The 17,315-nt window shown below is 42.5% G+C and overlaps 1 protein-coding gene across 3 annotated transcripts in view; it reads left to right on the top strand.

Moving 5' to 3' along the window:
• The first annotated feature begins 9,385 nt into the window (after positions 1 to 9,385).
• LOC108941648 (rho GTPase-activating protein 42-like) overlaps positions 9,386 to 17,315 on the top strand; it is a 44,888-nt gene continuing 36,958 nt past the window's right edge. For 2 of the 3 annotated variants that reach the window (XM_018764429.2, XM_018764420.2), the window contains exon 1: positions 9,386 to 9,885. In XM_018764429.2, the coding sequence (XP_018619945.2) occupies positions 9,732 to 9,885 (154 nt within the window). In that variant the 5' untranslated portion in view covers positions 9,386 to 9,731. Of the gene's footprint in view, positions 9,886 to 11,257; positions 11,332 to 17,315 lie in introns of all 3 variants that reach the window. The other variant, XM_018764437.2, reaches the window with a different exon arrangement.

Raw genomic sequence — 17,315 nt, 5'->3', positions numbered from 1 at the left:
ATGGACTTAAATTTCTATTTGGTTGCTGCTTCAGTCAGAGTTCTCACTCCACTATGCGTGCTGGTCCCAATCCCTGCTTTTTGTGAAACTGGTGGTTAGGGGAGAAGCTACTGCACTATTCGGCTACATGTTGCCCTCTCAGCACAAAGGACCTCCTGGCTTTCAGTACCATTCATCATCAGCCTTTCAGTCCAAGGTCAAGCGTTCTGCCAGACTCAAGGTGCTTTCTCTTGGAAACGATAGAGAAGTTTTTCTTATCCAACCCACAAGGAAGGGAGGAGGAAAATAAAAAAATCGTAATAAAATATGAAACAATACAAAAAGGAAACAAAAATGGAAAATACTGATGTTGACAACATAACAGAAAAGGATTCAAACAATATTTGCATTGAACATATAAAAAACCTAACAAAATGGAGTATAAATGCTTACCCCTCTGTTTTAGGGGAGGCAAAGATATATTTAATACGAAGCAAGGTGACTAAATTATTTTCACTGATAACTGCGGTATTTTAAAATCAGTTATTTATTCAATGGCTACAAGGATTCTTTAAGCATTTAAAAAGCACAAATGAAAGAAATGGAAAAATCAATTGTAACACTCTGCGGCAACAACACAAAGATTCAAGGACAGAAAGTTCTGTGTTTTCTTTTCTTTGTAGCAGTCAATATTGTATTCCTACGTTATGTGTACTGCACCAACACTTCATAGTTTCTCAAAAAAAAAAAAAAAAAAAAAAAAAACCTCATTGGAAAAAAAGGGAAAAAAAAAAACTTGCCTTGGTTTTTCTCTCGCTGTTTTACAGGCAAGGTGAAAATTGTCTGGGACATACCTTATGAAACCAGATCATGAAATGCAGGAGCCATTTTTTTTTTTTTTTAAAAAATCCTACTTTATGACATTAAGATGCTGATTATCATCCTTCCCGCAGAGGAAAGAGTTAAATCTGAAGGCAGTTAAGTCACGATACTGCCCCCTTGAGGCCACAACCCACAGTGCAAAACACAGTTGAACTGGAGGGCAAAAAATGTTTCTCCCTTATTTGTTGAAGACGGTCATACTTGCAGTAAGATCATTTTCAACTGAATATATCTACATTTATTCATATGAACATAGTGCTATCATTAATTTATTCATTCAGCAGGCGCTTTTTTCAAAGCAACGTATATCTCATAATAGTGACAGGTTGAGCTGTTTTTATTCCACATCACAGGCGAAACAGCCTCGATTATCAGAGAAATCTTCGAACAATGTTTGTTATTTTGAGAGCTAATGAGAAAAAGCAATCCTTTTTTTTCCTGTGTGTTCATGCCAAAGCATGGTGCTATTCTTAGCATCAGCAGGTGTGGTATCCCTGTTGAGAAGGGCCTGCATGTTCCATGCTCTCACTTGCACCGAAATAGCATGCAGGAAATCTGTAAACTGCTATTGTGCTTAGGTCTTGGGATCCAAGGTAACGCCATGCAAAATATTTGACCGAGAACATGCAATGAGGATTTCTGTCTTGCACACCTTCGGTTTATATTTCATTTTTATTAGCGTGACCATTCAGTGCATGATGTCAAGGTGTTGGCAGAGCATCTGTGAGATACGGCAGCCTGGGAGCCCAGTCCCGTTCATTTGAATTGGCAGCCTGAATCATTTACATTTTACATTTCGGCATTTTATTCATTTAAATGACACTTTTCTCCAAAGCAACTTACAATTTTAAGATGCTTAAAATTTTTATTTTATTTGAATTATTTACCTGTTTAATGGACCTGGGAAATTTTCATTGTATCACTTCAGGGTAAGTACATCGCTCAAGGACACTATATGGCGGGTGGGATTAGAACTTGGGTTCTTCAGGTCCAAAGACGGTGGCACTGGCACGCTTTTTACATGTAAAATGACCTAACCCCCCTGCTGTGGATCAGACTGCTCTTTAAGAACCTCATGTGAAGCATAGTGGGCCTTTGATTTACCTAATTATGTCTCAGTTGAAACTGGTGAGCTGGGCCGAATAACCACTGCAGCGCTGGTTTATCAGCCTGCGTCTGACCAGACGTAGCCGTTTTCCCACCTCCCCCCACCTCGAGTCTCTGGGGGTTCAAATTAAAGTGAAACCCTGGCAGGCAGCACACAAAAGCGGTGCTTCTGAAGCCAGCCAGGCGGCTCTTGTAATCTATCATCCCGAGCTCGCTGCTTTCGCAGGTTCCTGAGACAACGACAGGGTCAAAGGTCGGAGGAAAGAGACACTTCTGAGGGCCGCAAAAAATAATCCATCCACAGCTTCAGAGGAAGTTAGACGAACAAAGTTTAGTGTGCAAACTCTGAAGTGTCCCCTGCCGGACCCCTGGAATTGAGGACAGGGCAGGTAGAGCTGGAGCTATTCCACTTTGGCACAAGCACCTTCTTCAGTGGACATGTGGCTCTAAGATATCAGTCCTTCCAAGTGAATCTTCACTCTTCTGCCAACTAATTCTTTTCCACCATCAAACAATGAGCCCCGTTAGGTGTTTCAGCGAAAAATATGATACCCCTCACACTCTCTGTAACCGTTTCTGTCACAGAAGATATGGGCCAGTGCTTTTGCTCTACTGCTGATGAAAGTGATGATTATGACGATGATGGTAATGGCGTAACGGCTAAAGTTTACAACAGCACAGATACTCATAGCGCATCTGTTGCCACACAATAGAGGCTGTGGAGGGAACGGTGTCCAATTGGCACTTATTCCTCCCAAACATCCAAATCCAGTGGCGTACCCTGGTAGCTTCTACTCTGCCACCGAAAATACCATGGGGGAGGTGGTAAACTGTCAGCACGGAGGCTGGAATTAGCTTGTCCACACAAACACACGCGCACACACCTAGCTAATTGAATGTCAGCAAGTGACATTTGCGTCTTCGTAACTTGGCTGGTTATTTGTGTAAAGATGCAAATATGGAGAGATTGGGACGGACTTGTTTTAGAGTAAATGTCACATTCTAATTCATATTCAATGAATCTCAATTTGGGCCATTAGTCATGTCCTGAAAAAAACTGTGACAAGCAAAGCGCTCTGGAGCCCTTGGTGCATTGACTGCTGAGTTCCGGAAATTGCCGGTTGTCTTGTCGTAGAGAACAGGAGTACTCCTGTCACCCACCGCTCGCGTCTTAACTCTTAACAGGAACAATGACTTAATGGTCACCATCACAGCGCACGAAACACATGCTTGGGTTCTCCGTGTCAATTACTGTAATGGTTCTTTACTCAGAAAATTGCTCATTTCCTCATGTTAGAATGGCGGGGATGCGTCAGTCATGTAATCAACACAATACTGTGTAATTTACCATTCAGAAACCTGTGAGGACAACATTTCCTCGCTGGTCTGGGATTTCACCCTTACAAAATCGGTGTGACACAGTGTTTCCATTCATCCTCGACCAACCTTTAGCTGAGGTTACTAGGATTCTCGGAGTTGCTTGCTCACAAGGCATAATGACGAAGTACACAAACTTCAAGTGTGTTGAAAAGGTATTCTTCAAAAAAAAGCTCTTAATCAGGAGAGTTTAGCCATCCCAGTGAGTTAAATGTATTTCAGCTAAAGCACTGGCTAGATTATTATTATTAATACATTCAGCTGACAGCTGTGTCCGAGGAAACTTACAGCTTTGGGATTGCATTCTAAACTATTTATTTACCCATTTACAGAGTAGTGTCATTTTTACTATATCACTTAAGAGTAAGTATCTTGTTAAAGGGAACTACAGCAGGAGGGGGTGATTCGAACACATCTCCTTCAGGTGCAAGGCAACAGCTTTAGCCACTACAGTACTTGCTAGCCTAATGCTATTAAAAAAAAAATCGTCAGTATTACCGTCCCCAGTTATTCGTAGAACTGAAATAACTAGTAACTGCATACTTTCAGCACTGTTGGAACATTTCTTTCAGCAACTCGCCACGTCCAATCGGGATCCCTGTGAGCTTTTCAGCCTTATGGCCTTCGATCCCTACTGCAGAGCATTCGCTGATTCCGATTTCTGGCCTCAGAGTTGGCATTAAATCAGCAGAAGCGCATCCGCTGTGATACATCATATTTCGCTGCTCATTATATTGATGAGATAAATTGCACCCTGAGGGCAAGTTCAGAGGACAGCAGTGGCACAGGCCAAAGTCTGCCCAGACGGATCACAGACCTCCTTCCTCATCGGGGGCCATCGAATGCAATGACAGTGATCTAGAGTAATACACTGTTATCTGAGGGAATCTAATCAGGTGGCTGCAGTGGGCAGCTAATCAATGCATTTTCTACATGGCTTATCAGCATGCTCCTTGTAAGTGAGTGTGTGTGCGTGTGTGTGTGAGTGTGCTCTGAGGGCCTTACCTGATTGAGCACCGTCCAGGTAATTAAATTGGGCTACCGCAAAACACACAACAGGCAACTATTTTGGCCTGAAATTGGCTATGGCTCACACAAACAACTACCCTCCGCTTATTAGTAAAATATGTTTTAGGCTTGAGGAACTGAAAACAACTTTGTTTACAACGTGTTATTTTGCACAGTTACCATCACAGAATGAATTTTTCGGGACTGGGGGTGGGGACTTCGCAGTGCAGTAATATTAAATCCATTCACTATGTTGTTTTAATGAGGCAACATTCAGAGATTCTCTAGTTGGAAATCATGCCTTCATAGGCCTATCAAGGCCAATTTTCAGTGAAGAGTAGGTGCAGCGGCTGAGCTGATGCTGTTGCCTCAAAGGCAGCGCAGGACTTGAACCGGAGCGGTGGGGCCGTAACAAGCTCACCTGGTAGTCAGCACGATGAGCGCAGCAGTTGGTCCTGCTCGATGATCCCATTCGTTTCATCCTGTCAGCATCACGCCTGGGCCCACCTACTGTGTATGGGAAATGTGCTGGGTCAAAACTCCTACTGCCTGCAGTCTGTTGACCATTCTGAGTGCACTCAGATACTTAGAAGGCAACTGACATTAGAGACAAAGCATGGATAAATTTTATAAGAAACTCTTGCAAAAACTGCATAGTGTGCAAAGTAAGGGAATCATGAAATATGACTGTCACAAAGGTTGAAACAAAACTGTGTCATTAAACTGGACACCATATACTGAAATGTTGATACTGGATATAAAGGAGATCTGACAATCAGGACCTTACTATGAATTTCTAAAGCAACATAGTTAACTGTCAAGGGCCACAGAGTCAAAACCGAAGACAGTGCATGTCAAACAAGCAACTGTATAACAAAGACAAACAGAGGTTGCCAGTCAAAGCTCACTGACATAGACATACAGACATAAAACAGCCAAAGAACTGAATCAATACCTTGGTGACCAAATCTAAAACAGCGGCAGATCAAGACCTCCACAAAGCTGATATTTATTCTGCCATGTGTAAACTGCTAGTGTTCAAGGCCGATGTACAAAAGCAATAACCTGAATAAACTGTACAAGTAGAAACCATAGACCCCTGAGTGATGGAAAGGGGTAATATGAACTGATCAATTGTCTTTTACTATTTTTTCTGCTTCTGGATGGCCTTGTGTTTTCAACTTACACTAAGAGTTGTCAGAAACTAACATAGTGGTGAATCTGACATGGGTACTGATGTCATGGGAGTGATCGAGTTCAATGATTGCTCTTCATGGGTCCATGACACCGAAGGAAAATAAAGCCATTTTTTGCAAAGGCATCATCTGGCATACAGTAATAATCAAAAGGATCATATATTTCAAGAAAACAGTGTCTTCATACGCACAGGGAAATGGATTCGTATTATTTCATGCACAACAGGTTGAAGTCACACCCCTTTCACAGCATTACCAATCACTAGATCAGAACGTCACCGAACCATATAGGATTTCCACCCTCTTCATTCTTCACAGAAATTGACACTTTTCTTATTTCTTGTCTGAAATGCTCCCGAATCTCTTCATACAAAACTCAAGACACAAATGATACTATTCTGTAACAAACTGAAGCCCTTCTGAAGTCAAATGTTGGCCCTTCTCCTTCTATGGGTACAACTGCATATACAGATGGTCCCCAGTTTACGATGGGGTTCTGCTCCGTGAAACCCATCATAAGTCGAAAATATCGTAAGTCGAAAATGCATTAATACATTTAATATATACCTCTGGATGACAGATGGGAGATGCGGATTGCTGCTGCTGCCCAGTATCGTGAGACAGTATATCGCTTGCCCGGGAAAAATCTAAATTCAAAATTTGAAGTACGGTTTCTACTGAATGTCTATGGCCAGCTCACCATCGTGAAGTCGAAAAAATCGTAAGTCAAACTATTGTAAGTCGGGGACCACCTGTATCTAGAAAAAATAACATAATAGTATGACTTTATATCCTTATAGTGAATCTGCTCCTTGGTGTTCCACACAGCTCAATTTCATCTTAAGCAGCATGCAGACAGCCCTTGTAATATCTTCACCATTTTTTAACAAAACATCAGAGACAGTGGTGGAAACATTTGTACAGCCACTCTCTAAAATGGCTCAAGTCCTTTGTCATTATAGTTTTTAATATGATGACAATCAGATTGCATCCTGTTCATTTTAAAAAGAATCACTTTATGGTGTGGCTTTAATAAAAACACATTCATCCCTGTAGAATGTTGGCCCACATAAAGAAAATTTCATACAGCAGAATGTGAAAATAGCTACCCTTTGGCTCACATAATGGGCCTCTGGTGCAAGATGGTGTGATTTTGAACCTTAAAGGAGTGATTTACTCTGCTATACCAACTGAATTTGAACACTTCCATACATTAGCTGTACTGTTTTAAAAACAAACACCTGGGTACCATGTAGCAATTATTGTCGCAAATACCATAAAATACATAAGGTAATGTGATCTTTTATTATTGGCAAAGTTTTTTATCTTAATGATTTTTTTTTTTCCCACTAAGAAGTAATGGTTAATTGAGCACGTATAACAGTCCCCCTACCTACTGAGGTAATTTCCTGGAACAAATTAGGCCCATTAAGCAAGAAGAACCTCTGCATATATGGGGATATAACATACGCAACAAGGTGTATTCACTGATATACAGCACCAGTCAAATGTATGATTAACACCTGGGCAATATATAAATGTATACAGACTGATAGCAGCAAGGTTAAGTAGCTTTCTGAAGCATAATTTAACTGTTCGGTATGAATCTGGAGCCTTCTGGTCCCAGTCCATTTATGAAAAATTAAAGGCGGTGGATAAAATAACTGAAACACTTAACAACATATTAATAAAAAGAACTTAGAAAGGAACAGGGCCACCCTTTATTTTAAAAAAGCTTTAGTCCTCCTGGGAATATTCTTATACAAGCCCTGAACTGTGTGTGCTGGGGTACTGCACAATTCTTTCAGAAGAAAAGCCTCCAGTTATTTGAGGCATAAAGTAGATAGAAATCTACTTTGCAGTGAGCATTGCAGAACTTCCCATAACTTTCCAAGGTTCAATGATGTTTAGATCTGGTGCTTGGGGAGTCCATGGAAGGCATTTGACTTCATCCTGGTGTCCATGGGGGCATTATCATCCTGGAACATAGGAACATTATAAGGAAACAGCACAATAGGGTGCACTTGACCCTGTAAAATGGTATCACGTTCCTTGGCTGCTACATGACCGCGCCGAGTGATCATCTGACCTAATGACTCTCAAGTCAGTATTTGTCAACACATGGCCACACGGGAACTGATTCAATCCTGTGGTAATTTTTGAGGCTGTACTTTTGTGGCATTGAGCAACTCTCCTGCAAAATGTCTGTCTGTTCTTGTCACTGAGCTTCAACTTGTGACTACTGTTCCTCTTTGTGGATGAGGTTCATCCCTATTTGCCAAAGGCCATCGTTATTTTTGAGACATATCATTTTGCAGTTTTTGTGACTAATGCACCTGCAATTCAAGGACCAACTGTTTGGCTTCCCGAATTGCAGATGCATTGGTTGCCTCATGTTTGTTTGAAAATTCACATATTAAAAATCATACTGATCAGGACTCTTCTACACTCATACACTTTGCTAAGTGACAAACTGTCTAATGTGTCACCTTTAAAGCTAACTGTGATTTAGTTACTTTAAAATCTTTGTGCTTCTGCTATTTTGTCCAAGCTTGTACACACAGTGCCAGTCAGAAGTTTGAGTACATGCAGGCAATACTTGTTATGGGATGAACTCAACTTAAAAGTGCAGGTAGACCCCAGGTTACGAATAGCCGACTTACATACAACCCGTAGATAAGAACCACCCTCCCCCTATAAAGCCCAACCTGGCAGCACAAGGAGTGAGGGAACACACCCAGGACAGGATGCCAGGTCGTCACAAGGCACCCCAAGCAGGGCTCGAGCCCCAGACCCACCGGAGAGCAGGACCCGGCCAAATCTGCTGCACCACCACACCCCCTGGACTTACATACAATGATTCGTAATAACAAACGGGCACTACTTAGCAACACGCATCAAAACATTGCGCATCTACATCGGTTTGTAAGAGGTGGGACAAAGCCTTTGTTCTTTTCAGTCAGACCACGTTGCTATTAACAGTGTCTTGTGTGTGTTATTGTATTTGGCTTTAATTTTTTGTTGTTTTTACCCTCCTAACCATGGCACCAAAGCATAAATGTGATGCAAGTGATGGTGACGCATCAAAGAAAAGGAAAACAATCACAACTGAACCTAAAGTGGAAATAATAGTGATCGGATAAAGGTGAAATGCCAACGAACATTGGAAAAGCGCGAGGCTACAGTTGGTCAACAATTGGGACAATTTTAAAACACAGAGCGAAAATAACAGCATGTAAAAGGCTCTGCCCTGAAGTCTCTCTCTCTCTATTATAAGTGCTTTAGTAACATGTATTATTATCTCCTTCTATGTCTCTCTCTATCATAAATACTGTAGTTACACACATACACACACATTTTCGGAACCGCTTGTCCCATACGGGGTCACGCGGAACCGGAGCCTACCCAGTAACACAGGGCGTAAGGACGGGAGGGGAGGGGAGGGGACACACCCAGGACGGGACGCCAGTCCGCCGCAAGGCACCCCAAGCGGGACTCAAACCCCAGACCCACCAGAGAGCAGGACCCGGTCCAACCCACTGCGCCACCGTGCCCCCCACTGTAGTTACATGTTTTATTATTTACTGTATTATTATGTTAAAGATGTTTCAGTGTATCTGGAAGTGCTTCTTTAATGTTTTTATGCATAGAAAAGTACACTATATACTAAGAGAAACATTTGACTAACTGACGTTAGAGACGAACTATACCCAAGTGCTCCGACTTACGTACAAATTCGATTTAAGGAACGGAACTCGTTCGTAATCCGGGGACTATCTGTAAAAGCGAAGCAGCGCACAAATTGCGTGTATCTCTGAGAACTGCTGCAAAAAAGCGACGCTTATCTCCTGATCAGACTTAAGTGAGGAACCTAGAACTACTACTTTTGACTTGTACAACAATGTATGCTCTTATTAACAGGTCCCATGTTCTGCAGCGTCCTTCAGCGGGCGAAACGTGTGGAAGCTCCCACAACACACTGGGGACGCTGGCGCTCCACCGACAGACGAGACGAGTTACGGGAAGTGCACAGAAGAGGAACCACCAAGTTTTAGGAATTTCCGCATTAACTCGCCGAGGCAGACCCGGTGACCGATGCAGCGAATGAGTAAAGACTGAACAGACATGGTAAATTAGCAAGGAGAGCTTGAGTTTGCTGCTAAATCCGCCCGTAGACAAGACATGGGGCTGCCCACGCTGGAGTTCAACGATTCGTTTCTGGACAGCCCGGACTTTAGGGAGCGTCTCAAATGTCACGAAGTGGAGCTGGAGCGCACCAACAGGTTCATCAAGGAGTTGATCAAAGATGGGAACTTGCTCATCAAGGCGCTCAAAAGTAAGTATGATTCTGACGATGATGATGGGACGGACGGAGGTCTGGGGAAATTAAGAAACTCAAGGTTCTGGAGTGTGAGGGCGATGAAAGTGTCACTTATTCGTGGAGATGTTTCGTTCGATAAGGGACCACGCATTCCTGTGCTGTACACCTTCCAACTTTGTTTTAACGATTAAGAGTAAAATCTCTTATCGTATTTCCATCCTGACTTCATCCACCACAATTATTCGCTTAATTGATAATTGCCAGTGTTCCCACACTTCTTTTTTAAGAGAAAGTATGTGCTTCACTCATTAAAAAGTAGAAAATTGAAAAATAGTATATACATTTTATAATAATAATAATAATAATAATAATAATAATTTTATTCTTAATTTTATTATTATTAAGAAGAAGAAAGATATAATAATAGAAAAATAATTCCATTAAGCTCCATTATATCAATGTTGATATGGAGCTTAATGGAGTTATTTTACTATTTTCTTTACTTTATATTTTTGTTGTAACTTGTGTACTTTTGTTGTAAGCATCATGACTGAAAACGGCCCTCGATGTTGTGATTTGGTGTGTAGAAACGATACACACATTTGTGACGCCGGTGTCCTGTGGCTCAGAAGGTGAGGAAAGAGAAGCATTCGCAGGGTCAACGGCGAGTGTTCTGTTTTATCCTCAAGTCATTGTGGTCTATTGAATTTCGGTTCCATGAGTAATGCACTAAAACAGGGTGATTTATGGAATGACAGGGTCTCCATTTGCGGGCTTCCTCCACCATCCCCTCGCTGACAGGCAGGAACACCATTAGTAGACCGCCATAACCCACCGAAGGCCGTCGAGGACCAAACTGGACATCCCCCAGGCACTTTTTAATCTTTTAATAGCCTGCTTACTCGAGTTGAACTGATTTTAAAGTTTAATGATTTATTATAACCACCAGACATTCTATATTTTCAGATTCGGCGCTCTTATGAGAAATGGTACATGTCAAATACCCGCTCAGTCATTTGACATTAATACTTCCCATTCACTTTGTTGTTTTAATATTTTAGAACTTCCTCCTAAATAAGGCCGTTTCGTATTCTCAGTATAGCTGCACGCGATTAAGACCATGATAAATGTATTAATATGGAATACTGTGGACAAAATATATCAAAGCAATAGGTTTTTGCTTAATTTAATAGATCCACCTTATTTATAATTACATTTGAGCATTGGGTAAATGCTTTTCTCCAAAGCAGCATACAGCTCCGAATAAACAAAGTGCATCATTACAGTTAATAACACATTATTTCAGTTTATTTCCCTTAAGTGTATGCTGGTTGTGGACCATTTTCTTGCAAGGGCGCAGACCGTTTTTTTTTTTTTTTTTTCCCAGGAGAAGCACGAGTTGTTTGGTCCAGAAGAAGGAACTGCTATAAGAAAGTCACATGCATACTCTGGCAGGAAGATGTGAGGAGTCCCCTTTGTCTTTTTTCAACAAAGTCACACAGAGACATGCCTGAGCAGTTATTAAAAACAGCCCGTTCCTTGTGATTTACTGCACATAAAGATGGAAATACAAAAACATGGCATTTAGCATAGTGTTTAGGGCTGTTGCCTTCTTGTCAGAATGTATCCAGGTTCAGATCCCTCACCTGCTGTTCTACCCTTGATCAGTGTAATTATCCTGAATTGCTACTGTAATAATACCCTGTTGTATAAATCAGTAAATCGCTGTGAAGTAGCTAACATTTTACGAAGCCTCGGACAAAGGCATCAGCTAAAAATAAGGTTAATGCATTTACATTTTTTAATTTAGCAGACACTTTTCTGAAAAGCAACATACGTCCAGAGAAAAATGCAAAAGTGCAATACATCAGCAGAAGGAGAAATTTGCATCCAGATACATGATGTTTGAGTACATGAACTGTTACGGTTGCACGTACATGAGCAATATTCTTCTACTTGTGTAGCAGTGTACTACAACGTGTGTGTAGCTTGTTTGAAAATAACTAGTAATCTCTTGTGGTGGAGGAAAGTAAACATTTAGGCATACATTACATATATTTTTCATCCTTCCTCTCCTCTGTTCGTGACACACAATGAAGATGACTTGATAACAGCTACAATTTCTTGTTATACTTGCTCAGACTATCAGCTGATAATCAACACCTAGATGCAGCAATGCATTCTGTAATCTCTTAGGGGAGTGCAGGAAAAAAATCACCGCGCAGCCAGTTCCGCCCCCCTCGAGTGATTGTTTACGTAAAGCTGTTGAAAATGCTCACCTTTTGCAGACATTGATGTAGATTATTTTACCACTACGTTAGCTCCCCAACTTCCAGACATAACAGGGATCAAAAGTCAGTTCCGCACTTATGTTTCTAAGTCCAAAGTCATTTTAACCACTACTTAAAATAAATAAAAGCTTTTATATATAACTATAAAACTTAGCTTTTAGCTGTAGCTAAAACATTCCTTTTATTTTTTTATGCTTTTTAATTCAAGCTTCATTAATATGAATACACACGCACACACTTTCTGAACCGCTTGTCCCATAGGGGGTCGCACGGAGCCAGAGCCTAACTTGGCAACACAGGGCATAAGGCTGTAGGGGGAGGGAACACACCCAGGACAGGGCACCACTCTGTCACAAGGCACCCCAAGCGGGACTCGAACCCCAGACCCAGTGGAGAGCAGGACCCAGTCCAACCCACTGCCCCACCATGCCACAGTGGCTCCCCATTAATATGAATACTAATTTGGAAATACAGAAAACGAATGCATTGTCTCCTCATGCTTATGTCCAATGTTTTTTTTTTTTTTGATGATTCATCCCCTAAACATGTACAGTGTTCATCATTATCTTCGTTTTGCAGCTTTATTATCTCTACTGTCTTCTCCATTGCAATTGTCATAGTAACAGTATTTCTTCCTGGTGCTTTCAAAATCACCAGCATTCACACAAGCTGTAAACACTGTGGAAGTGAGTTAAAATAGGCAATTCCACTCTCAAGGGGGGTGCAGTGGCGCAGTGGGTTGGACCGGGTCCTGCTCTCCGGTGGATCTGGGGTTCAAGTTCCGCTTGGGGGGCCTTGCAATGGACTGACGTCCTGTCCTGGGTGTGTCCCCTCCCTCTCCGGCCTTACGCCCTGTGTTGCCGGGTTAGGCTCCGGCTCCCTGCGACCCTGTATGGGACAAGTGGTTCAGACAATGTGTGTGTGAATTCCACGCTCGCTGTAGAATTCCATTTAGTGCCATCTGTTGCCTCAGAAGTGGGTTTGGCCAGGGCCTACTGTGTAGTGGGTTTGAGGTTTGAATCCTGCTTGGGGTGCCTTGCAACAGACTGGCGTCCTGTCCGGGGTGCGTCCCCTTCCCCGTCGGCGTCGTGCCCTGTATTGCTGAGTTAGGCTCCAACTCGCCGCGATCCGACAAGCGGTTGTAGACATTGTGTGTGTGTGTGTGTCCGTGTCTGCGTATTGCCTCGGGTAATGTTTGCTCTGATGCAAACGGAACTTTTCGAAAATTGATAAACGAAGAAATTATGCAGTTTTTTTTTTTGTGTTAAAAAAAAGTGTTTGGATATTCACATTTTTTTTTGTAGCTTCAAGGTACTATTCAGACATCTGAATGCCTTGCTGCAGCGTCTAGAAGACTGCAGGGTCGGTAGTTCCCTGTCTTTCAGAGGTTCTAAATAACATGCTCCAGTATCTCCCGGCAGCTAGGATTACATTTACCTTTAAGCTACCTAGGATTATTTACCCAATAACACTGGTTGGCGATTTCTACTAGAGCAATTTTAAATAGCTTGATCAAGGGTTCTGTAGCAGGAGGTGAGCTCCAAACTTGCAGCCTCTGCGTTTAAAGGCAGCAGCCCTAACCGCTCCGCCACCTGCTGACCACACAGTGGTATGGCTGGGAAAAGCTACAGAGTGAGACAGAGTACAGCAGGCATTGCAGGCAGAATGCAACAGGGTGTGGCATTGGAGTCACGATCCCGCACTGTGTGCGCTGTCCTGTTTTCTTACACACGTCGAACCCGCCTCTCTTTGCCGTGTCTTCTAATCAGCAGCTGCCAGGTGCGGGGGAGGACCTGTTTGTCATGCTGTCTTTCCAGCTCCTGCAGTACTTGCCCAACATGCGCCTGGGACAAGGGTTTGGATATCGTTTGTCATGGCTTTCAGTAGGTAGTCGTGTTTGTGGGTTGACTAGCAGAATAACGCATACATTATCCAAGAACTTAGGCCTTTAAACAATTCACAACTGCAAACACTGTTTAGACTATGCAGTATCGCTAAAAAAAAAGAAAAAAAAGTTCTATTGCTTATTTATTACAGGTAGGAAAGGAATTTGAACCATTTTTTTTATACCGTACTATACGTGATTGAAAGGCATAATGTTTTTTTTTTTTTTTTTTTCCTGGGAGGGGGTGTACTGAATACATGTTCCTCTGAAACATTGATTACCAGACTCACCGCAAACTTCAGCTCACACAACATCTCAGCTCCTTCTCCTTTCTCCTTTTGAAAAAGCCCACTAGCCAAACACACTTTTGAGACTGTTTCAAAGCTTGTCCTTGTATGTTTTTTCCCCCTTCAATGAAATGCCCTTGTCAATAAATGTTGAGGCACTGGGCCTTCAGAATACCTTTTTTTAACTATGGCTCCTTGCCTACATTGCTGTAGAAGAGTGTTCTCCCTTGTCTGGCAGTTTGAGCTGCAGATGAAACCCTTTTTTTCCCAAGTAGAATTGCCCTGTGTGGCCTGTCTCGGTAATATTTCTCGCTACCTTTTCCTTGACATTCAGAAAGTTGAGTAATAATGCTGTCATGATTTAGTTGCATTCTCGTCTCAGTATTACAAGAGATCCCAGGAATTGGACATCTAAGTCATGTGAGATACAGAATTGGTTATGCACACACACACATTGGCTGAAGCCGCTGTCCCTAGCGGGGTCGCATCGAGCCGTAGCCTAACCAGGCAGAACAGGGCGCAAAGCTGGAGGGGGAGGGGACGCACCCAGGGTGGCACGCCAGTCCATCGCAAGGCACCCCAAGCGGGACTCGAACCCCAGACCCGCCAGAGAGCATGACCCAGCCAAACCCACTGCGGCCGCTAGAATTTGTTATACTGATATCAAAATAACCTGTATACACACAGAATGAATTTAGTCTTGAAATTTAAATGATAAATGAGACAGTTTGCCACATTGTGAAACAACGGTGATAATAATAGTAATAAGTCTGATACGGCCGCAATAAATTGCAGTAGGCTATATCCTTTCAAATTCTTTTCGGTTGACTCTACAGCTCTGCACAGGAGGGAGTTTTATTTTCAACTGCATTTGTATCTCCTGATCAAATTGTGTTCTGTTCCATTATAATTATCTCAGAGTCTGGCAGCTCTGGTAATGGCCAGAATGTAACCATGTCAATCGCCCTGGACAGGAACACTTGCAAAGCAAATTTTATAGTAATTATAATGGTAGGAGGAGGTTGATGAATCACCCTTTCATTTGTGGAAGTGAAGTCGAGAAGGGGAAAACAGTCTCCTTTGAGAGTATTCTCTGCTTGTGGCTAAAAGGTTTCTTTCCACCATCTACAATGGGAGAAGGATTTGATGCGAGGCCCCGAGATGGGCATAAAAGGGTCGCTGTGGAGAGGTCATCACTGTCATCAGGTGGTGAAGGAGCTACCTGGAGGAAGGCCGTCTCTCAAAAACCCAGGAATCAAAGAGAAGGGGAAAGAGAAGGGGAAAGCTTGGTGCATCCATCAGGATAGGGCGAGCTTTTTGTTAACTGATGAGTCAGAGAAGAAAAATCCGCTTTGAAGGCTTGATCTGAAACAAGAAATGTCTCGGTCTGCAAGAAGGGTGTCTGGAAGGCGTGTAGACTTTGTGGAGCACAGCTGCAAAAGGAGGGTATGGTCTCCGTGCAGAACCTGTGCTCACTTCATTATTGTTAGGAATTTCTTGACTGAGCTTCTGAAACGTGATAACAAGAAATGCCTTCTGACTGATGAGGAACCAAGCAAAAGATGGTAGGGGTAGGGTGGTGCAGGGGTATGTCAAGAAAAGGGCACACATTAGCGTGCTACAGGCTGACTGGAAAACTTTAAAAGACTGAAAAGGACGTGTTTTCTTGGAAAAAGGAGAGTCACGACAGCATCGTTGGCTCATACCTCATCTACCAAGAGACTGCTGGAAGGACTTCTCAGAAAGTTGTCAATGATAACGAAACACACACTTCACAGACAAGAATTTTATAGTTTGATATACACACACACATCATCTGAAGCCACTTGTCCCATACGGGGTCGCGGGGAACCAGAGCCTAACCCGGCAACACAGGGCGAGAAGCTGTAGGGGGCAGGGACGCACCCAGGACGGGACGCCAGTCCGTCGCAAGGCACCCCCAGCAGGACTCGAACCCCAGACCCACCAGAGAGCAGAACCTGATCCAACCCAACTGGGTCCCCCTTAGTTTGATATAATCAATGAATAAAACTGAAACAACCATGCCATTTACTCTTATTGAGGTTATTTTTAAATACATTTATTCTCTGTCTTGCCAGGCTCGCCTAAAGAAAGCGGCATGAGAGCAAGAAAAAATAATACGTAAAATAAAAGTGCGTTTAGTCTTGCAGCAATAATATATTTTACATAGAATAACTGTCTGAATCCTTCCTTTAGCCTTTGGCGCTCTCATTCCCCAGAGTTCTTAATTGCAGTTTACTTAATTTTTCAGGTTCTTGGACCATTTTCTTAACCCACATGTTTGCTGTGAAACAACCTGTATACTTCCATGTCAGCAGTAATGCTTTTATTAAAAGGAGGTTCTGTGAGTTCTGTTCAAGCTGCATAGCCCGGAGACTGCCGACGGACCTGTTTCAGTAGCCCAGCAGGAGAGCAGAAAGCAGGGGCCCGAAGCTGCTGGAAATCACTGCTGAGTTCAGGCACAAAATTTGCATCTGAACCTAGCCTGAAAAGCAGCAAGGTTGAAGCATTTGTTTGTGCTGTGCAGAAATCTGGCTGTGCGGCACATTGTTGCTATCAGCATGCAGTTTCTGCTTCATATCAAGGCTCACCCATGTCCATGTGGTGAAAATAAAAACTTGGCCTGATCCAACCCACATCCAGCAGGTCACAAAAGGTCTCACAGGGCTGAAGGCTGGAGCTCCTCTATGTATGTATACAAATACAGTATAATGGATAGACAAAACGTAACTACTTTATTTCCTCAGACAAGCTCTGTCCTCTCTTTTTACTGTCGTCTCGTTCCTTATTTTATGTTTTTTTTTTTTCCTCGCCTTCAGTTGGACTTGACTGAATATATATCTCAGTCTTTTATTGGAGCAATTGAGCTTAAGTGCCTTGCTGATGTGGACAGGGTTTGTCTGCAAGTTAGTCTGCATTTTTTTGTAATTCTATTTAGAATTACAAGTCAAAAATGAGACC

The sequence above is a fragment of the Scleropages formosus genome, chromosome 10 (assembly GCF_900964775.1).
Source record: "Scleropages formosus chromosome 10, fSclFor1.1, whole genome shotgun sequence".
Taxonomy (NCBI): Eukaryota; Metazoa; Chordata; class Actinopteri; order Osteoglossiformes; family Osteoglossidae; genus Scleropages; species Scleropages formosus.
This window is presented reverse-complemented; position numbering and strand designations above follow the sequence as displayed.